We start from the raw sequence: 17209 nt of genomic DNA, 5'->3' as shown, positions 1-17209 counted from the left end.
TTATGATAAATTTAAGAAAAATACTGAAAACTCATGCTGCCTTTTAGACAAGTTCCCTAAATTATATGGATGGGGATTGGATAATCAAATCACTCCTAATCTTTTTCAAAATTCTTATATGCTTCCAAATATATTTGAATTAGATCGCAAATCGCTATCACACATATTTCACTTTCCCACGCCGCCGTGCGTGAAAAAAATGATCGAACGAAATACCGAAAAGCGAAAGCAGAGAGTGAGCGAAGTCACCTGGAGAGGGATCACTCGTCCGTTTCTTCACTCTGTTATTTTCAGTTCTTTGATTGACTTCGATTTACCGGAAATCTTATGCTTGATCCGCTGGGAAGTGCGAACTCCGGCTGTTGGTGTTCCCCGGAAACGTTGAATTCATGTCGATAAGTCATAAAACTAGGGTTTCTTTGCCGAAAGATACTTCCTTTTTGCCATTTAAGGCAGCTTTTGCCCTGGGGAAATGAGCCTACGAGTGTCCGTAGGATTTAGGGTCTGGTTGATCAACGACTACGATTTCGTCACCGGATGGAGGGAGATAGCTTCTTAGACCTGCACCTGCTTATTCTGGTATTCTTCCTTCCCTTTTCGATGCTCCACATGTTACGTACAATTCTCTCTAGTGTTGATATGAGAAATAAAGAGGAACACAGGGAACTAAGCTAGGGTTTTTGTTGTTTCGTTTCTAATGGTGACTGGTTAGTTCAGCGTAAATGCTTGTCCTTTCCCACTACGTATGTGTTGTGCTAGTGAGTTTAGGTGAGTGCCATCTCCGCCCTTTACACGGGGAACTATGGTCTGTCGTCTGCGGGCAGTGGTTTTGAGTGTGAAGTTATAAAGTTTTATTTTTTTATAGGTTTGTACATGAAAATTGAGTGTCATTTAAGTCTATCTATGTTACGCTACACGAAATGGAACTTTGGTAAGTTCCTTTGAGTTCGTTATCAATATTTGTTCATGTTCATATGTATGACAGTAGGTAGTTACTACTATTTTGTATTTTTTGGCAGTCATAGTTTGTTGGCGCTAATGATTTTTGCCTGTGATGTTTTCAAACTGATGAAATGCCTTTTTCTTTCCCCCTTGTTTATATTTCTGTTATGTCATACTTTTCTTTTGTCATTGGCAATGATGGGTTATTTGGCAGTGCACCAAATAAGTAGATACAATTCGCTCCATCTGTTCTTGCTAATGTACTGATGGTTGGCCATAATATTTTGTTCGTTACTGCCAATGTCTTAAGAGCATATGCTCATATCTAAAATTATCATAACTTGGCTACTTAGTGCTCACTACCAAGTCTATGATGTTAAACAACAATGGTAGACATCGAATGGATTGCAATTTGCAATGTTAAAAGTTTTTAAGCCTACATTATTATAATCAAAGTATTGTCGAACACGTGTTATTGGTTAACCACGGTATTTTTTTTTGCTTCCTCTCCTTCTTTTCTTGCATGGGGAAGTCTTAATTGGTAGTTACGTAATGAAGGGGGTGCAAGGCTTTGAGACAAATAAGATCTTAACACAATTACCATGAAGGTAGACCTAGCATTTATTGGACGGGCTGGATTTTACATCCATGGCCTTATTTCGAGGGTGATGAAACATTGTTGGTTTGGTCATATATGTAATATATAAATCTCTATGCATGACCATGTTTTCCTTCAGCAAGACAAGTTCATGAAAAAGAATAATTATTTGAGAAGTTATGGTAGGTTAGTACTAAATGCAGAAGACCTAAGGAGTTATATAATACAAACTTATGTCCTCTTGTCTAGTGGTATTTTATGCCAAAAGGCTTATTAGTCATGATATGAAGTTCAGACATGTGCAGCAGGTAAAAACCTAGAACTAAGGTGCAGTTTGGGAAGAGTAAAAATACACATTTGCACAAAGCCTTGTATATGGTATTTGTAAACCTTGTATCTGCACTGTACATATTTGTATTTGCACTCCTCTCAAACTGAGCCTAAGAGGTTTCTTCCTCTGTGAATTAACTATTAAGGTAGTGTAGCTGGACTGGCTTGGCCTGACCTAGAGTGCGTGCAACCTATAGTTCATGAAACTCTGCTGAATCTTATTATTATGTATGTATCAACTTGATTTTAGTTCCGGAAGAAACTCTATTTTAGATTTTTATTAGTTCATAAGATCATTCTTGCCTAAAAGGCAACTGGTTCCTGTGGCAATTAACTGTATGCAGATTCACTGAGCAAGACATGTCAATTTTCAGACAAATGGTGGCCTACTATTTATGGTTAAGGTCTACCATATGGTTTTACAATGGCTTCTGAGAAGCCATACTTGAATGCTAATCTTTCAATAATTATTTAACAACATCAAGCATGTGAGGCAGCTTAGCAAGAGAGTGAGGTGAATCAAGATTATTTATATCAGGGTAGGGCATTCTCTTCTTTAATTGACCCATTGTGATGTTGCTAAGTTGGTCTTTTTGTATTGTGTCATTATAATGTTGTCTTTTATCTTTTTCAAATCCTTAAATCTATTTGATCTTGTTGCTGATTAGGGGAAAAAGCATGTGGACATGACTTTTGATGTATATCCTGTTTTCTTCCTTTGTTATGTATAATTGTTATAAACTAGGAAATTTGATGCAAGTAATCAATAATATACCTTTCTCTTGTTCCCCATGGTCATTGTTGTAGGGATGCACCCATGGATTATGATGACAATGATTTCCAAAACCAGAATTTTCAGTTAGGTGCTGAAGAGAATACCAAATTTCCTCCAGGATTACGTTCATATGCCCTTCCCAAGTTTGATCTGGATGACAGTCTTCATGTCCACCTAAGGTTTGATAGTTTGGTTGAAACTGAGGTTTTACTTGGTATCCAAGGTCAAGAAGAAAACCAGTGGATTGAAGAGTTCTCACGGGGAAATAGTGGGATAGAATTTAGTTCAGGTGCTACTGAATCTTGTTCTATTTCGAGGCACGAAAATGTTTGGTCTGAGGCTACATCCTCAGAATCTGTTGAAATGTTATTGAAATCTGTTGGGCAGGATGAAATGATCACAGGAAAAACTGTTATCAAGGAGTCAGATGCTTGTGATGGAGTCGGTAGATTAACTAGTCAAATGGAACCCACTTTGAATCAAGATGGTGCCGCTCCATCAAATATTGGGGATACTATAGATGCAGGCCCTATATTACCACCTGATGAGTGTCTGGAGAGCTTTTCAGGGTTAAGTCAGGATGTCGTGGACATGTTGCCCCAGGTTGAGATTGAGGCTACACCTCAAACTCAAAAATGTGAAAAATCTGACTGTGAAAGTTTGAGAGATTTGGATCCAAGTATGATTGGTGAAAAGTTGACCTCACCATTGAGTGAGGGTAACCTGGTAATTGACAAAAAATGCAGTGATGCAAATGAGAGGGAAGATGGTTCTCTGGTTGTTAAATCTAAGGAAAACAAGCCACAGGACAATTCAGCAACATCTGAGAGCATGCAAGTTGATAACTTGTTTATCTCTGTGCAGAGTCTTGTTTCAAGTGTTGATGAGTTTAACACCCAAGATAATCAACAGGAGGCAAAGGATGGTTCTGAGCAGATTATCACGTATGAGAATCAGGATGCTAAGCAAGAACTTGATTCTGGGAAAAATGTGGAAGACCAAGTTCTGAGTAAGGATGTTCATCTGGATGATCAAAATTGTAAAGGAAATGCAGTTGCAACTATTGCCAATAATCTAGAGAACCATTCAAGCTCTGTGCTGGATGTTGATTCCACAGTGCAGTTAAAGGAAGGATGCAGTGAGTGTTTATGTTCTGAACAACCTGTTGAGGTCAGCAAAAATGAGGTTGTGGTTTTGCCCAAAAGTGGTGAGATAGGTGATAAAATTGTAGAGACACATGACTCTTCATCTATGTTGGTAAAAGGGGATGATAGTCTTGAAGGAACTGCTGTTAACATCTGTGATAGTGATGAAGGAATTCCATCCAGTCCAGTGTTGGAGATTGACTCTCTAGCACAGATAACAGAGGGACAGGGCCCAATTGTATCTTCTGGGAATCAGGAACACTTGTTAGAAGATGATGGCCACAAACTTGAATGTGGTGTTTCGGTCTGTAATACTGAGACATCTTTATTGAAAGTGGAAGACAACAAACTGCTTGAAACCGAGTTTGACTTTAGCAGCAATAGCCATATTGGAAGTCCTTCCATTTTGATGGCAGAGATCTGTTCCTCAACTAACATAACACATGAAACACAAGCAACTGAAGATATAGAAAATGGTCATAATGGTTTGGGAGTTCAGTGTGATAATGACACTTCAGAGGATCATGTTTCAATTTCCGTTAATGTTGAATCATCACAAACTTGTAGAAGTAGTTCGGTCATTGAGCCCAGTGATGTTTGTAATATTCATAAAGATGTTCCTGTTATTGAAAAGGAGAATGAGAGGATGACTACTGGTTCAGGTAACAATGAAAGTGAAAATGCTGGCTCTCTTGTTATGGACAAGTGCATAGCATCTTTATCTCATGGTCAATGTACTGCTGAAGCTGATGTGGTTGTTCATGTATCAAAGTCTGATCCGCTTATTGGCAATGAATCAGGTATAAAATTCAATCACTATCTTAGGATGGCCTGAAGTTAAAATACCCACATGCTTATAAAAAAAGTTAAATACCCTCCGAATTTCCTTTAGCTTTGTTAACCAATTTGACACATTCCATTTTTAATAGACCTGATTGCCTAGTTAAAAAACACAAAAGGTAACTCTCTTTATAATGTAAGATCAATATATAATGTGCTTTTGTCTTTTAAAATATATACTACCTGAATGATAACTTGGGATGTGCCACCTTGTCATGGTCCCCAATTCAGTTCTTAATTTTTACTATCTTCCCTCCCCCATCCCATTTTGTCATTGTTGCCGCAACTGGATTTGTCTTGGAGGTTGCCAATCTAATCCCATGCAAAAGATCCTGATGCTGTTTTTTGTTTTCTTCCAGGAGATGGCAAGTCATCTTTATGTGTTGGGAATTTCACTTGCTTGGAAAAAAGAGAAGAATCTGTAACTGAAACACTTACAGGACCAAGTTTGTTGGTTACAAATGAATGCTCTTCCATGCCAAGTGAGCCGGTTTCTATTTCTGAAGATGAAAAACCTGCATCTTGTGATGGTGTTGGAGAGCAACTGCCTGAGTCATTTTCCCAGTCCTCATTATCCACTGAAACTGTTGGTACAAATTTCCATAATGAACCTGAAGCTGTGGTAGCTGACAAAGTTAATCAAGACCACTTTGGTGAATTGGAAACTCAACCTAGTATCGATGATTCAGTTCTGAAAGAAAACAACGGTGCTGGTGATACAAGAATTTCTGCTGAGAAATGCAAAGAGTCATTCTCGAAAACCACAGGTATTATGTTGCATCAAAGGGAAATTGACTGGTATTTTATCTATAAAAAGGAAGTAGCATTTGTCATTCAGCATCCATCTCCAACCCCACCTCCACAAAAGGAAGGAAAAAAGGAAAAAGTTAGAGATATGTTGTTTCTATCACATGTATTTTTAACTGGACCTGTCTTTCAGCATTAACTACAGAAAAATGTGATACGTTTAACTCCTGGTACTGGAACTCTATTGTCACACATCCTTTTCTAATTTCCCTCTCTGCAGGAAGAAATCCTGATCATGGACAGAACCTGACACAGACAGAAATGCCATCCATAGAGGTGTCCTCCCATAATGTTGGACTAAAGGATAAGGAAGAAAAGAAATCTAATTTAGTAGCTGGAGGCAACAATGACCAACAGAACATCCTTGTGCATGCCAAAGGTGAAATACATTTTTTTATTGATGCATTGTAGGTTTTTGTATCTTTTTTTTTTTTTTTTAAATTTCTTTTGAAGGGCTACACAACGGGGGTAGCCCATCCCCCAACCCATAACCCCCCAAACCAGGTGCAGGCGGGATTCGATCCCAAGTCTCCACTATGACCAGAAGGATACCTTACCAACCAGCTGGTTGGTAAATATCATTTCATTAATTATGGGAAATTCCACACTCCAGGGAAATGAAACTGATACAACAACAGAGCTGCAATTTGGGTGGGCTCAACCTGACCCAGTCCAAGCTTTTACATGAGTTAGTCTGGGATTTTCAGGCTTTAGGCTGGGCTTGGTCCGGAAATATTGGACTTGACCTCAACTTGTGTTGGGCTAGGGTTGAGACCTCAGGATGTTCCAGCCTGAATCAAGTGCAGCCAACCCAACCTAAGCCCGTCTGGCCTTCTACAATATATGTGCTTATTATGTGTATACTGTCATTTACAATATCAAATACACTTTATGGTGTATTTACAATATTTATATGATTAACTTGGGTCCAGGTTCATGCACAAACATATATAAACATACACACACACACACACACATATATATATATTGTGCATGCTAATAGGTGTTTTTCTTTTATTCTTTTGTTAAGTTAGGCCATAAAACTCAAATGAAAGGTTGAAGTGCAAAAAATGAGCAAGAAGGCCTTGGAGCTTGATCAACCTGCCTAGGCCTGCCAAAGCCTGCTAAAGTCCCTTACCCAAGCCCAGCTCGAGTTGTTTTGGGCTTGGCTTGGCCTTAAAGCTGACCCAACTTGTCTATGTTGCACCCTATATAACAGCTAAGGCTTGTCAGTCAGAAGGTGCATATTATCATCTTCTTGCAAGTTTGCCAGACTAGATGCCCCTATAACAGACTTTACCTTGCTACCCCTATTTTTTTGATCAATAACAGAATTTCATTAATTAATACGAAAATTAGGCGACAGAGGAAAGGTTACCTTTTTCAATTCTCCTCACCGAAAATGCAAATTTCAAATGACAATTGTGCCCAAGACATTTGGCTTCTTCCCACCCCTTGTTTTGCTAGAACATTGGCAAAAGCATTAGTAGTTCTTTTAACCCAACTAAACTTCACCTCCATATCTTGAGTTGGTCACTTGAATTTCTTCTTCTCATTTGTGGTATAAATATGGATGAGAGGGAGATGTTAGAATATGCAAACATTTTGGGATGTGAGCTGTCTCGATGGCCAATGAAATACTTGGGCATGCCTTTGGGGGACAATCCAAGAAAGAGTAGCTTCTAGGATCCTATAGTTGAAAGATCTACAAAAAATCTTGTCGCTTGGAAGAAGAGCTACTTGTCTTTAGGGGAAGGATCACTCTAATAAGGTCCACATTAGCAAACCTGCCTGCTTATTACATGTCAGTGTTCAAGATGCCAGTGGGTGTGGGAAGAAAATTGGAAAGGTTGATGAGGGATTTCTTGTGGGAGCTAGGGTAGGAGAAAAAGGACCATAGAGTTAGCTAGGAAGTGGTTTGTAGGATTAAGGAGTCTGGTGGTCTATGGTTAGGTAACTTATTGCAAAGGAATGTGGGTTTGTTGGGGAAAAGGTTGTGGATATTACCTGTGGTTAAAGATAAAACTTTGGGCAAAACTGGTGTTAAGCATTCATGGACTTGTGACCAATGGTTGGGATGCTGGAGTGCATTCTAGGGCTAATGGTGCCTCCCCTTAGAAGGCCATCCATGTTGTTTTGCCTCTATTCTTGCCTTTTGTTAGGTATGATCTTTGTTATGGAATCAATATACATTTCTGGGAACAAATTTGGATGGGGAACCTCTTTGAAAGATAAATTTCTTTTTGTGTTTGCCCTATCGAGATACAAAGAAGAGCTTGCAAGGGATTGGGATTGGGTTTGTTCTCTCAAGCTCAAGAAGTGGTTTTGATTGGGATTGGGTTTGTGAAGGGGTGTAAGAGATTCAGAGTTAAATGATGTTTTGGATTTGCTTCAGGGCCTTGATGTTTTTTTTTTTTTTTTTAAATTTTCTTCTTTCTTTTGGATCTTCTTGCTCTGACAGTCACATTTGCACTCTCTTCCTTGGTGTTTTCTATTGTGCCTCATTCTTCAAGGCTCTAACCCAACCCTCTAATATCTTGGTCTGTCCCTTTCTTGTTAAGGAGGTTTGGTGTAAACCTATTCCTCCAAGGATTGGAGGCTTCTGTTTGGAGGTCTTCTTGTAAAGAGTTAATACTTGCAATCTTGCTATTCCTGTTGCTAATGCTTCTACAAAATCATTAGGTGAGTTGGGTTAGTTAACTTGAATGAACAGTTAGGGCTAGGAGCCAATGCATTTGCCTCTTTTAGCAAGAACCTAGGGGTTCATGGGTCTTCATCTCTTGTTGGTGAAGGAAGGTGTTATCCATCATATGGATGGTCGAACCATGCTAGATGGTTGGGTGAAATTTCAAAAATCTTCTTTCACCTTTCGGGAATTGAATTCCTAGTTTTAGAAAAATTGCATTTTTCAAGGATTGTTCTTGCACCGAAACCGGATCATATTTGAAACCAAAAGAAGGGAGAAGAATACCTGATATGGAATCCACAGATGTAGCTTCCCAAAGTGGTAGTTCATGCTCAAATTGAATCCCAAAACCAGCCTCCACTGAAGATGGCACAACTTGGAGTGAAGCCGGTTCAGTAATGCAATTTTCAGCAAAACTACAATCCAACTGGATGGATTGAACAAGGGAGATGGACACAGTTTTTCTCTGTAATTTTCTTGCAAAATTCAAAGATGGAACTGGTCAAAATCAGTCCAAGAATTGGAGGTCAAACTGGGTAGTCTGGACGGCAAGAGCAAAGAGAGAACTGAAAGCAAAAGATGATTCGGAGCAGTTCACCCTCTCCCTTTTTATAAGCCTTAAAAGAGCGCTACTCCTAATCAAATTAGGAGATTTGTAATCGAAATCTTTATTTGGATCTAGATTCTATCAATAGATAGGCCTTATCCTCTTATGAGAATGGGTGCTTCAACCCATATCCAAATCCATATTTGCCCATGTCAAATGACTGCTTAAGCTGTCACGTGACATCTTGATTAATCATATTAATCATGGGCCTAAGGCCCATTAAGCAAGTGGCTCACGTCCCAAGATAGTTGCTGGCCCATTTAGGTTCAATTTGTATGGCGCCAAACCCCAACAATGATCTTACTTAAGCCCACATTGGTTTGGCCTAGCTTCTGAAAAAAAGGCCTGGTCGAATTCACTGCTAAATGCAGTGAACCCCTGAGTCCATCATTATGGGCTCAAAATGGGCCCAACATTTACAGTTAAATGATCCCTGAGTCCAGCCATCCTATGAAGGCCCAAGGATAATGGACTTAAGCAAGATATAGCCCATCAGGTAAAAAGCCCTTAATGGTCTCTTACACTCAACCTCTCACCCCACAATGATCAAACACTGCTCGACAGGGAATCACCTCTCCCCTAACTATAAGGTGCAGTGTTGCACTCTCTACTCGGATGGTTCTAGGGATTAAAAACCTTTTGCAAACATTTTTCTTGAATCATAATTTTGTATATCATATAAATGTATTTTGCAAAACAAATCTCAAACACGGTTGAAATCAACTGTTGATAGTTTTGGCTTCCATCAGAGAGAGTGCAGTTCCGATCATTCACTTTGTCCGACAAAGGGGCTGATCCTATCACTATGATCATCCACTAAAGTGAATTCTCAAATTTCCCCAACATACGTAGGTTTTGACCCCCAAAGGATCTCACTGATTGGCACATGAAAGACAACCCGATCCGACACTCAGTGTAGTACCATAATTAAGTCTAGGGGTTATGCATAACTTTATAGTTTTGCCCATCAGCCTCCAAGGTCCAAGGCATAACTGGAAAATGGTCTGGGTTCAGTGCCAAACACACACTACATATGCTTCGGGTCTAACCCCAACAGCCGAGACAGGTTACCCCAACTTCTTTGGCAGCACATTAGTATTAGCCTTGGCAGGATAAACTCCCCAAGTCTATCCAACGGATGGAAACATTCTAAACTAACACAAGTCTCATAAGTGTCCAGTTTAAGGGATAATTACACAAAAACACCAATGATAACATGAAACAATTATGTACTTTTGTTCATTTACAATAAATGTACCCGTACATCAATCTGATTAGAGCTAAGGGCATAAACTGTCTAACAGTTGGAAGTTGGTCAATCATCACTTTGACCTTCTTCCTCCACAAATCAATTCATTCCAATCCTAAATGGTTTATTTCCAGCTTGATTTATTTATTTTTTATTTATTGCGCTATTATTGTTGTAATTTCATCATTTTGTGCAATTTGCAATGCAATGCTAATTAATGCCTTACTCCAAAAGAACAAAAGGCAAAATTCCTATGATGGGCTTTATGGAAAAATCCTTAAATCTTTACTAGCTGCAGTCATATCAGTAACCAACTTATTTTCTCTGTTTGAGTTGACAACATAAGATATATAGGCAATTCTTTGAGGCAGAGCATTTGCCTGCTCTAAGATGAAGGGTGCATTTTGTGGATGTCACTGTTTGTAGTGTTGTGGGGTGCAAGAGATAAAATAGGAAAGCCTTTGGATGTGTTTTTAGTCACTTGCACAAAAGTGTGGATAGACACCCCCTATGTTAGGGATTGGTTGTTCATGATGGAAGAATTTAAAGATATGAAGAAGGAAGCTTTTAAAACAGACTAGGATGAGATGGTTCAACCCAATATTGTTGGGTGTTAACAAAACTATAGTCCATACACATACTCTGACACACTTATATGCTATATTAATTTTTTTATCAGTTTTATATACTATATTCACTAATGCAAGTACTACATCCCAAATAGTGCTGCTCTTTTGGGAAATTGCAGTGTAACATATAATGTGCAAAAGATTGTATGTAAAAGCAAAGCAAATTAGGGGTACAGAAGAGAACCACTTGGGTTTGGGGAATGTCTGGCAGTCTTGGCTTTGTACATAAAATTTCTTTTTCATAATTTAAAAAAGGTTGATATTTACCAGTCAAAAAAAGTTAGCAATGCTAATTCTTTGTTCATTGGCAGAATGACATCGACTCTTACCAGCTTTCTAATGTACAGATCTATCTTTGCAGATGTTCCTGTAAATGGTAGTGAGGTCTCCTTTAAACCTGCTGCTGATTTCCAAGACCATCCTCTGGGAGTTGGAGATAGTATTCCAGGTTCTGATGAATGTAATTGTGGTTCACCCATTGTTATTAGTTCAAGTGAACTTACTCAAAATAACAAAGAAAAACAGGAGGGGCAGAATGGTTCGTTAGACCAGAATGCCTGTGTTTCTGATTCTGTGGAGGAGATAGGCTGTAAAATGGGATCTAGCGCTAATGATCTTAAAGGGAATGATGCGACTGAGAATGATAGAAGCTTCACTTTTGAGGTGAGTGCACAAGCTGATTTGCCTGACAGAGAGACTGACAGGGGATGGAGACCATTTCCCTGTATTCAGCCCTATGAATTTCCTCAGGTAGTTTTTTTCTTTGTTATTTATTTACATAGTCAAGGTATTTGCTTTACTTTTTTGTTTTCTTTTCTATTTTTAAATAATTTAGCTTCTTTCCTTTTGATTCTTGCTAAGGCCGTGGAAGGTTCTCCAACAACATATGGATTAAGCCAAATGGATCCTAAGGTGTTACAAGAAACTTCTCAGGGAAACCATCAAGCATCTGAAGTGGAAGATCTACGTGCTAGTTCTAAGGGTACACCTGAGCCTAAAAGTAGGAGAAGATCTGGCAAAGCAACTGACAGAGAAGCTGCTAAAGATGGGAAGTCTTTAAAAGATCCTCCCAGGCAGACAAAGGATAGGGGTGGAAATTCATGCAATGTATCTTCTAGCTCACGTGGGACACTAAGCCAGGCTGTTCAAGGTGAAGAAATGAGATCCTATGGGTATATTGAAGGCAGTGTTGCAAAACCTTGTGGTGTTCCAACTGTTCAGACATCTACCTTGCCAGATTTGAATAATTCAGCTTCCCCATCCTTGCTGTTTCTGCAGCCTTTCACAGATTTACAACAAGTGCAATTGCGTGCTCAGATCTTTGTTTATGGATCTTTGATGTGAGTCACTGCTGATAGAATGTATAGATATCATAGGTTTACCATAGCACACAAATCAAGGGTGTTTCTTAGTTATGGTTATGTATGATTTGCTGGCTTTGTTGACCATTTTCAACATTCATCCTATCCTTGCATGTTGGAAAACATACAGGGTGTTATGAGTCCCATCTTGGAGATCTATATCAAAGAGAGATCATATGATGCTGTCAAGCATTCAATCTTTTTTTTTTTATTTATTTTTTTATGTTTTTTGAACGACCAGCTAATTGATTTGCAATCGGTTAAGTGGTTTGTTCAACCTGCATGTGTCACATAGACAGTTCTATTTATGGACTACACTGGGTTATGCGACTAGATTTTGGAATATGCCATCATATATTTCTCCCTTTGATTATTCTTATATAAGGTTGTTCTGTATTGTTGTTGCAGCCAAGGAACAGCACCTGATGAGTCATGTATGGTTGCAGCCTTTGGTGATTCTGGTTCGTGTTTATGCTCCACACTTTATTAACCTTCCCTTTTAATTTCTATTTGTTTGTTTATCAACCAAATACTTAACGTGTTATAATAGTATTGAACTTCACAGATGGTGGAAGAAGCTTATGGGATAATGTGTGGCATGCCTCCTTAGAGAGGCTTCACAATCAGAAATGCTTGCACAGTAATCCTGAGACTCCTCTGCCATCACATCTAGGTCCATATTCTTGCTCTGTATCTGCATTAAATCTCAGCATAGTTTGCTTTTGGTCTTTAGTGGCATTTAAGAACTGAATTTGCAGGTTCAAGGGTTTCTGAACAATCAAGTAGGCAAAGTTCTCTCCAAAGCAAAACCCTTTGTACTCCTAGTCGATCTGGTGGTAAGGGTAATCCTTCAGCAACTATAAATCCTGCAATTCCCCTTTCACCCCCCTTGTGGAGTATTTCAGCCCCTTCCCGTGATGGATTACAGCCTAGCAGCTCACTTCTGGATGCTAGTCAGGCAATTTCTCCATTGCATCCTTATCAGTCTCCGCACATAAGGCAATTTGTGGGAAATACCAGCCCCTGGTTGTCTCAAGCCCCTTCTGCTGTGCCCTGGATTGTTTCTCCTCCAACTTCAGTGCTTGATGCCAGTGCTCATTACTCTGCCTTTCCCATTTCACAACCTGGTCAGACCTCTATCCGAGAGTTATCAGTACCTCAAACCTCTGGTATGCAGCATTCCCCTCTGAGTTCTTCAGTTCCTTCTGGGGGTCCTGGACCTCTGCTTGAGGCAAAAAGAACAACAGTGTCACCTAGCAAGAATGGTTCTGCTGATCCAAGACTTAGAAAGAGAAAAAAGAATCTAGCTTCTGAAGAAGATGGCAGCATCTCTTTGGTTGCCCAGCCTCAAACTGGATCAGTTTCAGCTGCAGTAGTTACTTCTGTTGCTACCATAACCCCTGCCGTCTCTACAGCTAAAGTTGTTACTGCAAATTTAACTGCTTCATCCACATCTTTGACACAGCACCAGATAATAGGGGGTCAGGACTTGGACCAGAGGGTTATCTTTTCAAAAGAGTCATGCAGTAAAATTGAACAAGCTAAGCAACAAGCAGAAGAGGCTGCTGCTCTTGCTGCTACTGCAGTCAGGCACAACCAGAGCATATGGAGTCAGCTAAATGTGCAGAAGACTTCTGGTTTGATTTCAGATGTTGAAGTTAAATTAGCTTCTGCAGCTGTTGCAGTAGCAGCAGCTGCTTCGGTTGCAAAGGCAGCAGCAGCAGCTGCTAAGGTTGCAACAGATGCTGCATTGCAAGCTAAACAGATGGCTGATGAGGCTTTACTCTCAAGACGAACTGGGCATCATGCTCAAACTACTGAAGCTTCTTTCTCTGATAGTGTGAAGAATATGGGAATGGTAACACCTGCATCAATCTTGAAGTGTAGAGATAAGATCGACAGTTCGAGTTCAATCATTTTTGCTGCAAAGGAGGCTGCTAGGAAAAGGGTTCAAGCTGCTTCAGCTGCCACAAAGAGGGCAGAGAACCTGGATGCAGTGGTGAAAGCTGCTGAACTGGCAGCTGAAGCTGTATCACAGGCAGGAACTATTATTGCAATGGGTGATCCTATACCTTTGGCAATGAATGATTTAGTAGAAGCTGGTCAAGATGGTCATTGGAAAGTACAACAAGTCTCTTCAGAGAAGTTTTCTAAGTCAAGCAATACAAATGAAGGACAATCTAACCTGGATTGTGTTGGAGAAGGTCTTGATAATTCTGCTTCTCATTTGAATGAGCAGTCATCAAGGAAGCAAGAAACAGAACGAGTTACAGACCCGGGAAAGTTATCTTCAAAAGAGCTGTCTAGGCCACTGGTGGAGAACCACATGGGATTGGTGAATGGCGTTAGGAGCAGCGAAAAGGGATTGGGGGGACAAAAAGGTCGTAAAGCATCTGAATCTGCCAAAGCCATTGGGATTGTCTCTGAATCTGAGATTGGATCAAGATTTGGTTCTGTTCCTTTCCAAAATAAGGACCATGAAGGAAATCACTCAGCAAGGTCTTCAAAAGAGAGTAGCATTAAAGAGGGTTCTGTTGTAGAGGTCTGTGAGCTGAACATTTTACTTAATTCTGTCACATTTTAAATTGTGATTTCATTCTGGAGAAAAATAATAAATTGACTTTCAAAATCTTTCTTATGCTATTGTTTTACCTTGGAAAAGTTTGCTTATTGCTGATGGATGTGTTCTTAGCTGCATACTCTTCTTTTTGTCTTTATATATTGATGTGGTTGAAATATTTTTTAGGTTCTTTCTGACAAGGATGGTTTTAGGAGGGCCTGGTTTGCTGCCAAGGTACTAAGTTTGAAGGATGGACAAGCTTATGTTTGTTACACTGAAGTTCTGCCTGATGAAGGTAAAAAATTGGGGCTAATGCCCAAATAATATATTTGTATATTTTATATTTCTTTAATTATCTCTATACTTGTGTAATGGTTTTTCTCCCCTTCCTGTCCACCAGAGGTTCATAATTTAAATTTTTAGGGAATTTCTATCCTAAAAAAATGGGAGTTTTGTAGTAAACTTTGAAATGGCATAAAACTTTATAGTACAAGGGAAGCATTTGTATACTTTTCAGTTAATAATGCATTAACTTTTTCTATATATATTATTAGCATGGAGCTCTAAAGAATTAATGGCCTTATAGGTTACATAACTTTCAAATAATGCCCAGATGATGTATTTTTAGTTGAATTATCTCATGCTTGTGCTTAGATCTGGTAAAATTATATTTCTTAAATTGTTGACGTATGATGTTTTCTGGCAGAATTGTTGCCAATATTTAATAAATCTGTGTATTATCAATTATATAAATTCTTTGATTCATATCTTGGGAACCCTTCAAAATAAAAATTTCATGGGCAATTGCAAAGTTCTTTTTTTCATTGGTGTTGGAAATTGCAAAACATGCTTCCGTAATCCTTATGCAGTCTGTATAGTTTGTCCTCCTTTTTATCTGATTAGTATAATGTTGCTCCTTTTAGTCTGGGTGGCAGGTCCGTAGTTCAAGTGTCTGGGTCAATTGAGTCAACCTGTGAAGTCTCCCATTAAATAATAAAAATACAAAAAATAGATAAAATTACTGAAACTTTCAGAAAATTTGCAGAAAAATTGGGCACGTCTCAAATATTATATATTCATCATAATCATATTAAGCAAAAATAAGTGTGATAAATGGGAATTCTTGTTATAAATGATGGAAATGTCTACAAGTGGGAAAAAAGAGATTTGATGTCTAACCCATGACCTACTGACCAGGATAAATAGTTCAATTGTTCTGCTGGCTGGGTCACTTTTTCATTGGCCAAGTCTGTTTTTTTGGATGTAAGTGGTTCGGGGGTCATGCACACCTGGAAATCGGGGCAATTAATCCAACTGGCGTTTTTGACTGCTGTTTGAAAACATTGATTTATATATGTATGTATATTGTATATTAGGTGCACAAAAGGTACTGTGAATGAGCAAGTTTTTAGCTGGTAGCCTGGTACCAATATACAATTACAAAGTAGTGAGGTACATTACAAGTTTACAACTAAAAAGTACTAAAAAACTGTTTCCATCCTTGATCTCTTAAAAAGAAAAAAACTATTTCTATCCTTAATTTCAACAATTGTTTCTTTATGGAATAGGGGGAGAATTTGCATATACAAAGATGCCAAGCACCTCAGATATAGGAGACAGTTGTTCCACCATCCCCCATCAAGATGTCATTAATTCTGTCCTGGATTTTCCTTTTAAAATCTAGAGAACCGAAATATATGTGCCCACTAGATTTTCTATTACTATTTAACCACCTGCTTCCTGCTGTATGTACTTCAACAACAATTTTTTTTTCCTTTCTTTCCACACATGACACACCCCTTATAACAGTGAAGGGTGATAAAACGGCATTTTCTTCTGATATCATCTATGCACAAACAATTTCATGAAGCTTCAGTACATTATCCAAGCAAATATGAGCATCTTAAGGTGTGCAAACCGAGCATGTGAATTTCCAGTGCAAATAGAAGGGGTTGAGTCCACTGTAAATCTGGGTTTTTCTTTTGGTTATTCTTTTCTATACTACGGTATCAAGTATTTTTTTATGCCAAAATCAGGAGATGTGAGAGGTAATTTGATTCACAAAATATGGTCGGACAGCTTTAAAAACATTGCTTCTTATTTAAATTCATGTTATCCCTGAAGTGGCTCAAATATTTTTCATATACCTTTTTGCAAAATACTTGCATGGATGTTCTGTTTTGAGCATGCTAACAGGTATTGGTGCAAATATCTTTTTTTGGGCACAATTATCTAAAGAAAATATTTTCCATGTTTGTTTTGCTTTCTTTGCTTTGTAGGCTTTGGTCAGCTAGAAGAGTGGGTGCCACTTGAAGGTGAAGGTGATATACCACCAAGGGTGCGGATTGCTCATCCTCGGACTGCCATGAAATTTGAGAAGACAAGAAAGCGACGTAGAGCAGCCATTGTTGACTATGCTTGGTCTGTTGGAGATAGGGTGGATGCATGGAAACGTGATGGGTAAGCATCTATCAACTTGATTTTCTTTTTCTTTCTGTTTTATTCAGAGAGTGGCTTTCTCTTCTCCCTCCATTAGAGTGCTTAGTAAATGTAGCATGTTGGTGCTTACAGAGTTGCAACATATGTATGTTATTGCATACCATTCAGTTTTTTTTTTTTTTTGATAATTTATTGCATACCATTCTGTTTATTTTGATAATTTATTGCATGCCATTCTGTT

The 17209-nt window shown here is 38.8% G+C and overlaps 1 protein-coding gene across 14 annotated transcripts in view; it reads left to right on the top strand.

The window, feature by feature from the left end:
- Positions 1-40: 40 nt before the first annotated feature.
- Positions 41-17209, top strand: part of LOC104598491 (protein SWOLLEN 1-like) — a 41963-nt gene continuing 24794 nt past the window's right edge. For 3 of the 14 annotated variants that reach the window (XM_010260578.2, XM_088889658.1, XM_088889657.1), the window contains exons 1-11: positions 621-768; positions 2678-4590; positions 4990-5397; positions 5658-5816; positions 10970-11358; positions 11470-11948; positions 12378-12430; positions 12520-12642; positions 12728-14511; positions 14716-14824; positions 16809-16989. In XM_010260578.2, the coding sequence (XP_010258880.1) occupies positions 746-768; positions 2678-4590; positions 4990-5397; positions 5658-5816; positions 10970-11358; positions 11470-11948; positions 12378-12430; positions 12520-12642; positions 12728-14511; positions 14716-14824; positions 16809-16989 (5621 nt within the window). In that variant the 5' untranslated portion in view covers positions 621-745. Of the gene's footprint in view, positions 580-619; positions 769-812; positions 932-2677; positions 4591-4989; positions 5398-5657; positions 5817-10969; positions 11359-11469; positions 11949-12377; positions 12431-12519; positions 12643-12727; positions 14512-14715; positions 14825-16808; positions 16990-17209 lie in introns of those variants that run through there. The other 11 variants (XM_088889659.1, XM_088889662.1, XM_088889661.1 and 8 more) reach the window with 11 other exon arrangements.

This window comes from Nelumbo nucifera, chromosome 6 (genome assembly GCF_055504915.1).
Source record: "Nelumbo nucifera cultivar China Antique chromosome 6, China Antique-T2T, whole genome shotgun sequence".
NCBI lineage: Eukaryota > Viridiplantae > Streptophyta > Magnoliopsida > Proteales > Nelumbonaceae > Nelumbo > Nelumbo nucifera.
This window is presented reverse-complemented; position numbering and strand designations above follow the sequence as displayed.